General features: G+C 42.5%; 1 protein-coding gene across 1 annotated transcript; it reads right to left on the bottom strand.

Annotated features, from left to right (window-relative positions):
* Nucleotides 1–938: 938 nt before the first annotated feature.
* Nucleotides 939–10,757, bottom strand: nudt4a (nudix (nucleoside diphosphate linked moiety X)-type motif 4a). Its single transcript, XM_069686833.1, has 5 exons — nucleotides 10,659–10,757; nucleotides 6,950–7,060; nucleotides 3,420–3,464; nucleotides 3,064–3,151; nucleotides 939–1,798 (listed from the first exon to the last, which is right to left on the bottom strand). Exons 1-5 carry the CDS (start codon nucleotides 10,755–10,757, stop codon nucleotides 1,572–1,574), a joined length of 570 nt encoding a protein of 189 aa, XP_069542934.1. The 3' UTR covers nucleotides 939–1,571.
* Nucleotides 10,758–11,111: the final 354 nt, after the last annotated feature.

The following is an 11,111-nucleotide window of genomic DNA, read 5'->3' as shown; positions in this document are numbered from 1 at the left end:
CCAGGCTCAGGCAGCGGCGGCGGATGGGCGGGTCATGTAGGAGATGGTGAAGCAGTGCACACAGCCTGGTTACATTAAGATTATAAAAAGGGATCCCATTCACCACTGCAATTATTATTTATACATATATATATATATATTAAAAATGAGCAATGGGGATGATAGTTTCTTTTTTTTAATTTTGATGTTTTATTAACAGCATGATGGTGAACAGCACAATATTCCAGTCACACATGCACAAATAGAAAATAAAGGGTTAATCATTGATCTTTCCCAGGCTCCTTAAGTACAAGAGTCAATGATAGCCGATACTCCAGATTGACCACTTAATTTGTCTCCCTTTCTGGCATGTTAATAACAAAGTCTGGCCTACATGACACACTGACCAGGACTTCCTGTCATAGTTTCCTGCTCCTGATGGGAGAGGCTATTTCCTGTTTTAAACATAAATACATAAATTCAGTCAATGCATAATAAATACTGTACATTCAATTATTTTAACAACATGTCCAAGTTTCTATTAACATCCTGTAATCATATGTTACCATCGCTGATAAGTACAAGGGGCTGGTTTGTGTGTCAGGAGCACAATGTCCAGAAACTAAACACAATTAACTGTAACTGCGTTTGTTAAGGCACTTTAAAGACTAAAACACTTTGTGTCTCTCCTCTAAAACCATGGACTGATTATGTATTGTCAGTCATTGCAGGAACTTTATATTTCAAATGCACTTAAGAATAGTTTCTTCAGAAGATATGCGTTCCTGCAATGTGTGTTTGTAGTGTTGAATACTGTCTTTCTTTGGCACAGTAAACTACTTCATATATCAATGAATTGATTTCTGACTGACATTAAATATATTTACAAATAAAAGGATGATTGAAGAAGGCTATACAAACCTCCATATCAGTACTTGTTTATAGATATTCGCCTAATATTTATTGTGTTACACTGTAACTAGTGATCAGAAATAATAATGTGTGTACTTTTAAGGCTGTAATTACAGGAGGAGCAATGCAGTTCACACTTGCATCAAAGCAGCAGCTTTGCCCTCAGCTCTCTTTTGGCAAAACAATTCACACAAATTGAGTTATAGCGAAGTGATGATAGCTTTACTCCCAAAAAGGGGTTGTAACAATTCACAAATGTTGCTACTCCTCTCAAAACGCCTTGCAGATGGACATTATTTGGCTCTGAGTCACGGCTGGGAAAATTACTTCCTCTAAAAGCAAGCTCCTCGCAGTACTGGCATTCAGGAAACCACCCAAACACATGGTGCACTGCGTTTCAAATAAAAGGACCTGTATGATGCAAAAGCAGCACAAAATCCTTCAAGGCTTTTTAAAGGGACACATTTCCTCCATCAGCTGGTGATATTTGTTAAAAAAGAAACATACAAAATCTTAAATAAACCGAGAAAACATTTTGGCACTCTTCAAGCCCACTCGAACAAATCAGCTTCAAGGAAGTCCATACTGTCCATATTAAGAGGCTGCATTAGTAATGCAATAAATGCAGAAGTCTTTGAATGTCCATACTGTAGAGGAAATGCTCTCTGCTGACGAGGGTCCTATCTGTTGACTAGATCGGAGCCCTGCGTGGAGCAGACGACGTAGTGAGGTGTGTTGTTGTCCATCGCGTGGGAGCTCGGGGTGTTGCCGTTAGTCGGGCTGCACACAGGACTGCAGTTGGGATTGCAGGTGTTTGTGAGCGTGCGTAGGTACTCTGCGTGGTCTGGCTTGTGGCTCTGAAGCGTCCTGATGGCTTCGTCCACCTTGAACCACTTCCTCTTCCTGCCTGTAAGAAAATCAATAAAAGATACGGGCAACTGATTGGCACATGGCTTAGACTGTTTAACAGGATCTAGATCTCTTTAGCAAAGTCAGTGAATGCAGCACCAAATGGAAAAGGACATTCCTGACCTACTTCAGCTTGTGTTTATGAAGTCCGCGTGTCACCAAACACAAAAATGATCCATCCAGTAAAACGTCAGCTGGGAGTTATTTATATTTTACTGTAAACCCATCATCTCCTCCCATTCATTTCCAATGGGAGGAGGTGGTGGCCTTTTGGAATCCAGCGTGGTTAGTGGTTATCAGAGGGGGTGTGACACTGTATGTTTGCACCCTAAAGCACACCGCCGCAGGCCTTTCGGCAGAGGGGGGAGTAAAGCAGAGCGGTAGTGGCGAGCTCTTTCCGCTCAGCCACAGCTCTCACGCAGGGCAGGAGAGGACAAGTAAGGAGGGGGCCGGGGTGAGCGATGATAACTGGAAAACAACTGGGCACAGCAAACATTCCTCCCCTCCGTGAACAGGATGAACTCTATTTCTGTAGGTGAACGGAGAAAATAACAACAACCACGTTTTTCCAGACTAGTTACAAATAGCTCACATAGCTCATGCTTGAGTTTTCAACCCCCAAGAAGAAGCATTTGAGCATTTTTTATAATTATTGCTAGTCAAAAAAGGCAAAGGGTGACACATTCAGATGTGTTGTTTGGTCCAACCAAACAGTCAAAATCTTGAGGTTAAGTTTAATATCAAATAAATCTACTGTCAAAAAGACAAAAAGTGTATTCATTTGTTCAAAGAATCGATAATTAAACAGCTGAAGAGAGACAGGAAATATGCTGAGCAGAGAGCGGGGGATGACTTGCAGCAAAGGTCCGAGGACGGGAGTCGAGCCTGCAGCCGCTGCAACAGGGTCTGTTGCTGCTGTACACGGGGCACCTGAGCTAAACTAGCGCCCCATTCTGGCCCTTTTTAAAAATAATAGAAAAGGTCTTTCCACAGGGCATCCTTACGTTATAGCTGCAGTAGGTTAAAGGCCCTAATTACTTACTATATAGGGAAAGTTGTTTAAGTGTGCCTCATCTCATGTGACTAGGAAAAAAATTGAGTGTTTCCCAAAAAACAAAAAAACATATGTTTGACAGCCTAAATCATATTAATTTTTAATGAACCACTGGCACAAGACAATGTTCTGTTTCTATCTGTATGTGGGTTAATCTGTAATGTTACACTTTTTGTAACAAGTTGTCAAACTTCAACATAGAGCCCTACCGATGTTGACAGAGTCCTCCCAGTCCTCCAGTGTCTCCGTCACTATGAGCGTGTAGACGTACGTCCGGTGCTTTCTGTCCTGATTGTGCTGCAAAGCAAAGACACTACTTTATATATTAGACACAATGCATGAGAGCTTTCATGTACAGTAAAGACATAAGGTTAATTATAGAGCCCACATGAACAAATCAGCTGCGGCTGAGTCAGACGCACAGGCATGAGGCTGCCTAAAGAGGCATCCCTGGCATGTTGTTGGGTTACCAGTTAAGTGCATACACGATTTTAAACAGTGTTGTATAATGTATTATATGCCAAGTGAGAATTTATTACGGTTTTCCCTGACAGATAAAGCCTACCTCAAAAATCCCGAGTAGTCTGCCAAGCTTTCCTTTCACACCAGCCTGCAAACACAGAAAACTAATCAAGAGACATCCATGATTAATGTTTCAGTGGTCACAGTGTTCACATGTTCATTCAGTAGATTTGTTTACACTTTAGTTAACCGTCACAGAAACAATCATCCATCTGACACTAAATAAAGCCCCTCACAACACAGAGGGAACTCATGAACTGTGAAAGGAACAGCTCGTCTCTGTTCTGGCGAGTGTTCACAACCTCAGATGAGCATTTGTGTCGTTACAGGACAGAAACCCTGTGGCTTGGTACCATCCGAGCGTCAACATGTGCCTGTGAAACAACATGGAAGAGACCTAAACATAGTCGGAGTGACAAGATGACATGAAGACAGAGGGGCTTAACACACAAGTACGGTGCACGGGTCCAGATCCATTTCTGCTTATGCACAGTTTGTGACTTTGAAACATCATCAACTCACATGTGTGCTACAGCATGAGGGCCAGGACCCAACAGACAGTTTACAAATGGGGTCACGAGATGAAGAAGTAGGGCAGAAAACAAGGGAAGAGTTCACTGTTTGTTTTTCTGTGAAATCCTGGATAGTTTAACCTTTCACGTCATTCTTTTTGTACAAACTGCACCCTAACAAGAGGAGTCACATTTAGAGGGTGCTTTTGAAAAGACTGCTCTGATGACATGTAGAATCAACTTTTTTGGTTTGCTTTTCTGTGTGGAGTTCCCAGTGTTCCCTCCGCGTACTCCGTCTTCCTCTCTCAGTCCAAAGACACACTCGTTAGGTTAATTGGTGTCTGTAGGTGTGAGTGTGAGCATGAAAGGTTGTCTGTCGGTGCTTAAAAGAACAGTTCTCCCCTGGGAAAAGCCACTGTCCGTCAAAGCTGGTGTTCTCTGTAATAGCCATAGCTGTGGAGAAAGTTGTACAAACAGCTTGTGGTTTTGCCCATTCTACATTCCTACAACACCCAGCATGCATTGCACCTCTCCCTCTGAAAGGAACGGCCCAGCGAGAGATGCTGGAGTGAAATACTACTGTTTGCTGCAGGCAATGGCTCAGAGCGGTGGCGAATCATAAATACGACGAGAATAAACCGGTGGATCATCTAAAAAATCTTCAGGTCTGCAGTCTACATTTCAAACCTGATGATTTTGAACGAGACATGACATTGAAGGCTGCATCCTAGATTGAGGAAGTGTAGTTTAGCAAGCTCCCTGGCCTCCGTCAGAGGACGTGTTTTACGTAGTCTTTATTCTACCATAATGGCATTAGCTCCCCATAATAGTATGATAAGACCGAGGTTGAAAATCAGCACACTGGCCCTTTAATGTGGCCCAGGACATGTGCGTAAACACTGCCAGACAGATGAGGATAAATGGGTATGTGGCCTGAGTGATCGGGTCTGAGTGCATACTGAATCCGCCCTGGGAATGTTCACACTTGTACTTAAGGCTGTCTACTTGTGATGCGATCACAAAAACCACGTTGCCAAGAGGTCTGAGAACCCCCTATGTGTCAGCCCTGTGATTGACTGACGAGTCCAGGGTGTACCCGCCTCTTCCCTAATGACAGCTGGGATAGGCTCCAGGGCTCACTTTAAATGTTTGCAGTGGAAAATGTAAACAAAGGCAGCGTGCAGTTAATCACTTCGTCTGACACCTCCCCCCCGCCAGCAGTTTCAGGCATATAGAAATAATCAATCTTGTCGCTGATGGTCTGGTTTGCTTTGTAGGTCATATAGAGTAATAAAAAATTATTTCAGTCTGATTCATAACCTTTAAAAAACTCCTTACGAGGCTTTAACAGAAAGCAAAATGTAGGAGCCATGAATGAATTAAGAAGGTATATTTTGTTGTCATTTCAGGTAAAGGTGTATATGATGGTTTATATTTTGGTGGTGTTTATTCTTGTTTATGATATCATTTATAGTGTGATCATATTAAGATACAGTCACATGTTCACCTTTTGTGTTCAGTTGGACAGATGGGGTGAGCTGGGTCGCCGTATGTTTTGTTGACCGCTATTTTCTTTGATTACTGATTACTTTGATTATGGGTTGGTACACATAATCAGGATTTGATCTTCTTATCTTTCATTAATAAGAGGTTAAACGCATTTTTCAAACCTCAGCGATTCTTTTAAGCACATTAGACACAGTATTAGGCCCGATCCTCAGCCTCTCAGCGAATTATATGTACCGTGAAGTCGCTAGACTAAATATATTTCACAAGTTTGAATTGATCCTAATTTTGTTCACCTGAAAGCAGCTGCTCAGAATCCTTTGTATGTAGCATTTGGGGAAAAAAAGCGTACGTAACAACACTAAAAATATAAGTAAAAAATATAATAAGACATTTGCATGCTGTCTTTTGAGCATACTAGAATTTTGTCATTTCTCCAGTGTGAACACTGAATAAACTCAAAACCTACTTGACTCAGTCTCTACCATTAGTATAGAACTTGGGCACAAACCCATCATCTCCTACCTAAAGTAGGATATAACAGATGTGAGGTTTATCACTGTCATTGCTGTATCTATGGTGATATGATCCAGCACTTTGTCAAAACATTATCTTTGATTGTGAAAAAAATATGTGGATACAGGCAAATCTCTCTAAATGTAAAAATCTCTCTAAATTCAAAAACACCTTAAATCACATGTAACTGAGAGTCGATGTGTGTCACTTGTCAGCGGGGTATAAAACATGGCGTTTTGAACCGTTAGCTTGCCACAGTAGTTGTTCTACAGCTCATCCATATTCAGGCACATGTCTGGTCTGGGAGGCACAGGATGTAGGTAACTGGAAACCATTCCCAAATGTCATAGCCATACTTCAAAGCTGTCAGCACACGACTATCCACGGCAGACGCTCACAGCTCACTCCGCTCCAAACGCTCTGGACGACTACCAGCACAGCCCCTTCACTAAGCCACAGGACAATTAACAGGCCATCCACGCATCATCTCTGAATATCTCTGTACGGATCCAACAAAGGCTTGAGTCAGGATTTTAGATTCAGAAGATTCTTTCGGAGGCTCGGGGAGTTGGCTTTAATGAAATGACCCAGTTCACTTTGTGAATTTCACAACGTTCATGTTTGCTTATTGTTTATCTTCCCCTTTCATTTGAGGACAACACAGCATGTGAAAGCAATGCTGTGATCAGCTGACGCTCGCTAATCATATGTTGGAATTCCCACGAGTTCACCTCGCCAACAGTGTAGTCCTACTTTCACCTGCAATGTCATGTGACAGTATCGTGACTTTGACTCCGAAAAAATATTAAAAGTCTCTGAACGTTTAGTTTGTTATTGTACGAGCACCAACTGAAAACAGTGGTTCCCTCAGAGGTAGAAAATTGCATAAACACACATTAAGCTTGAGAAAATAGTCAGCAACAATGTTACACACATATAGTCTGTGGTCAAACATGCACAAACACCTCTTTTAATGAAATTGCCTTCAACCACAACATGCAGATGATTGTAGGACAGTTATGTGCTATGTCATGCCCACCTCTTCGTACGTCTCCCTGACGGCGGCCCCACAGGGCTCCTCCTCGGGCTCCATCCCTCCTCCCGGCACGATCCATTGGTCTGGATGTCGACTGCTGCTCACCAGTAGCACCTTCAAAGGAGAAAGGCATTGGTCAGGCATCCTGCTGCTGAGTTAAGGGTGCCAAAAACACGGCAACAGCGCACCCAAGTTTAGAGTACCTCACCACTCTGAAGTGTTTGGTGGCGGCTGAACGTGGTGCTATTCATTCAGCAGGATGTGTATCGAACATCTTACGTGCCAGTCAGTTACTTCAGTTACTTCATGCAATGTGAGCATGGTGCGGACTGGGCTGCTGAGTTTGTCACGCTCTTTGACACATAATTTAAATACGTGAAAGAGATTTTTCATCCATCAGCCAGATGTTCTGATACACGTGAAAACCAAAGCCACCTTAACATTCACTATTATTGTGTAACAATATCATATCTGAAAAAAGTTTAGGCCACATTAAACATAACTCACATTTTCTGCGAGTTGTCCGGTCCGAAATATGACCACAAGAGGATACAGTCAAAGCAACACCTGCAGGTAATACCTGATAGTTAAGTGAGACTATATAACATTACCCAATAAGTTAAAGTGATCAACCTCAAGCTGCTCACTGTGTGTAACTGACCTCAAACACATGCAGTTTGGTCTTTTTTTAAGCGCAGAGCCCCTCTGGAGATGCAGTCATTTGACCTTAAACACTATCTGGCATCACACTGACCTACATTAAGTTCACGTGTGAATGCTTTCTGAATTCTGCCGGACATGTGCAGCCAGCACCATCTCCCGCACTGGCTAACCCTGTAATATCTCTCGCTCAGCAAAGACTGGTTAAAAACCAGCTCAGAAGATCAATCTTTGTGTATGTTTCAACACAAACTGCAAACACAACTGTCCTAGATGGTTTCCCAATGTTAAGATGTGTGTGCGTTCCTGCTGAGACCCGATAGTGGAAGCATGGCACATATCGCAAAACCGCTAGTGACAACATCTTCACTGCTGTCAAAGCTGGTCTCAGATGCACAGAAATGACTGCGATGAGTGAAACTTCACGCTGTGTGACCCTTGGCTGTGACTCAGTTCGTAAGAGGGTCAGGAGTAAGATAAAACCCACGGGAAATGTCAGAACTCAGACAGATCTTCCAACATTTTGCTCGTTAACTGCAGCGCATTCAGTCACCCTCCTCAACATGGATTTGCACTACATCTTACAGCCCACAACGAGCTCCTGTTTACTGTTTACATGTTTTGGATCGTTGATATAAACACTTAAATGCCTGTGGGTGTGACAAAACTTACTCTCATTTGTGAACTCTCTGGAGACTTATTCTCAACACAGGCGACTTTCTCAATATTTATGTTTGATTTATAGACCATCACATTCAGTGAACCGAGTCTACAAAGCTAAAAGCTGCAGAGCTACATCTTCATCACCCTGCCTCCCGAACAAACTGTTCATAGTGCCATTTTGAATTAGGAGGAATTAGGAGGATGCAAGTGCACGTTCACATTTTGATTACAATAATTACATGCAAATTATAGATGCCAAATGACACTAAAGAGTGATCCTGGCTTCTCCTTTGATTTCTTACTTTTAACTAACTGATTCCTTATCGTGCCACGTTGAGTTCAAGTAGATTTTTTGACATCCTGTCAAAGTCAAACAGATCTCAAAAAGTCATCTAAATTAATTAGAAATATAGACATTTAATCTGCAATAGGCCTCTCACACTGTATGTGAATCTTTTATCTACAAGAGTTTACTGTGTGATGATGGATGATGATGAGGTAGCAAATCAATAGCTTCACAGGATGAGAGTAGGGCCCTATAAACTATCTGTGCAGGGCCCGGGGTGCTGCAGAAACGCTGGCAGCTGTCTCACTGACACAAATACACACCACACACACACAAGCGCAGTGTGGAACACACAGGCGCTCCAAAACCCCTGGATCAGCAGTTGCCTTTCTGTATGACAACAAAAGAGCTCAGCAGAGGAGGTTAACGACCCCGACAGTCTGTGAGGGTTTAGAGAAGAGCTTTGAGGGTGCACGTCTGCAGCAGCTTCGTGACAATCAACACCTGATCTGAATCACAGTTAAAATAATGTTGACTGATGATGAAGCTTAATGAGTGAGGTATTATTAGAACATTTAATTGTAGGTTCTGCTTCTTTCAGCGGGTAATATATCTTAGGATGATAAGATAACATAAAGAATAAGCATACTAAGTAGGTAGTGCTGTTTTCCCTTCTTTTGAAAGGTGAAAATGGATCGAGTACAACCAAAGTGAGGTCATCCTGTCACATATTTTTTTAGCAGACTTTTTCCCGTCTCGCTGGCCTCCAGCTGGCATGTTGAGGAAGTGGCCGTAAACTTGGCATGCAGACTGGATGGATAGTTTACCACAACAACTGTGACACAAGCAATCAAAGCAAAGACAGACAGAACGAAGGAGCAGATCAACATGACATGCAATGTGAGACCATCTCTTCTTCTCTGCTGCAATAATCAATAAGTCATTTTCAGCGCATGTCAGCTCTCTGTCACAGGCGACCAGGAGATAGGAGAGCATGATGAAGAGAGAGAGCGATGGGGAAGAGGAGAGGGTGAGGGCACGAAGAAAGCAAATCTGTCAGGGGACAGCGAGTGCCTGCACCTTGTGTCTATAAATTGCAACCGATAGGTCACTTGGTGTTTAGCACACAGTGTAACACACCCCCAGGCAGGCCCTGACGACCCCACTCCTCATATCACATGTGGACCTGAGAAGGGCCTCCGTCACTGGGCAGACACTTTGTGATCTAGGACAGCCCCTGACCCCAATGTTAAACTTCTTCCATATTAACTCAATCTTTAATATTACCCCAATTTAAAACCCTTCATTTCAGCAGAGTCACATTTGTATTTGTGGTCATATTTATATTTGGGACAAGTTATGATATTCTTATTTTGCTTCATGGTTCATGGTACAGTTAAATCAAAGTTTACAACAGGCAGAAACATGGCTGCACATGGGATATTGTGAGAAATGCAACAGCAGCAGAGTGCCGGAGTTGCACGGTTACCTCAGCAAAGGATTAGTGATCACAATGACATGTGTTTATATGGAAATCACCCCAGTGCAAGACCACATCAGCTGATGCCAGTGTAAAGTGGAGAACAAACAACATCCCTTGTTAAAGAATGTAGACTACAGAGTGACGGTAATTATATGGTGAGGTGCAATACATTATAATGTGCACTTAAAGTTTATGGAAATATAATCAAATACACTCTTTGAGTGTGCAGGCTACAGCCAGCACAGTTTGAACTGACACAATGAGCATGAATAGTCATTATGAATTATGGGTTATCTGGATTATCTTCTATGAAGGTCTCCTGCTGCTAGCTTGTGGCACTGGGTGCCAGCTTGTAAGACCCGCTCTGTTTGTTATGTAAAATATTTGGTTATACAGCCAAGTCCTGTTCACCTCTGCCCAGCACATTAATTAAAGGCACGTGAACTGAACGTCACTCAGCCTCTGTTAAAGTTCACTAATAAAGCAGGGTGGGCTATAGTTTAATTTTAAGCAAGAGTACATGAGTTAATTCGTGACTATGTCAACATTAAAGTCCTCTCCTCGGTGACGACCACTGCAAACACTTTCAAACTTCAGCCGTCCACGGACACATAGCTTACCTCGTCCTCTTTTTCGTTTTTAAAGCACAAACACGCTGCTCTTCTCTTGAACCCTTCGCCGTCGTACGTCCTGGTCTGGTTTGGCTTAAACTTCATCATTTATATTCGACCAATCGTGAAAAAACAGGAAACGTAGCTAATGAGAGTCAGAGGACGCGAAAACGTGTTGTCACCGGACGCTGCGGAGAAGAGTGGCTCTGGCTGTCCCAGAGAGGGGAGCTCGCGACGTTCAGTCCAATGCGTCTGTGGTTGTCGTAGTTACACCAGCTGTTGAAAACAGGAAGCGCACACTTAGCTGCCCTCGTGAATGCCTCCTTTTTAGTTTTTCATTACAGTTTTCAAAATATACTCATCTTAAATGATACATTTTACCATTTTTACACCTTAAAAGAGGCTTTTTAAAAACATTTATAATTTGATATCTTTTTCGCCCTCACTCAGACATTCACCAAA

The sequence above is a fragment of the Semicossyphus pulcher genome, unplaced genomic scaffold (assembly GCF_022749685.1).
Source record: "Semicossyphus pulcher isolate SPU_LCO1_2020_fin unplaced genomic scaffold, fSemPul1.0.p SCAF_8, whole genome shotgun sequence".
NCBI classification, from domain to species: domain Eukaryota; kingdom Metazoa; phylum Chordata; class Actinopteri; order Labriformes; family Labridae; genus Semicossyphus; species Semicossyphus pulcher.
Note: the sequence above shows the minus strand (reverse complement) of the source record. Positions and strands in the feature narration are given on the sequence as shown.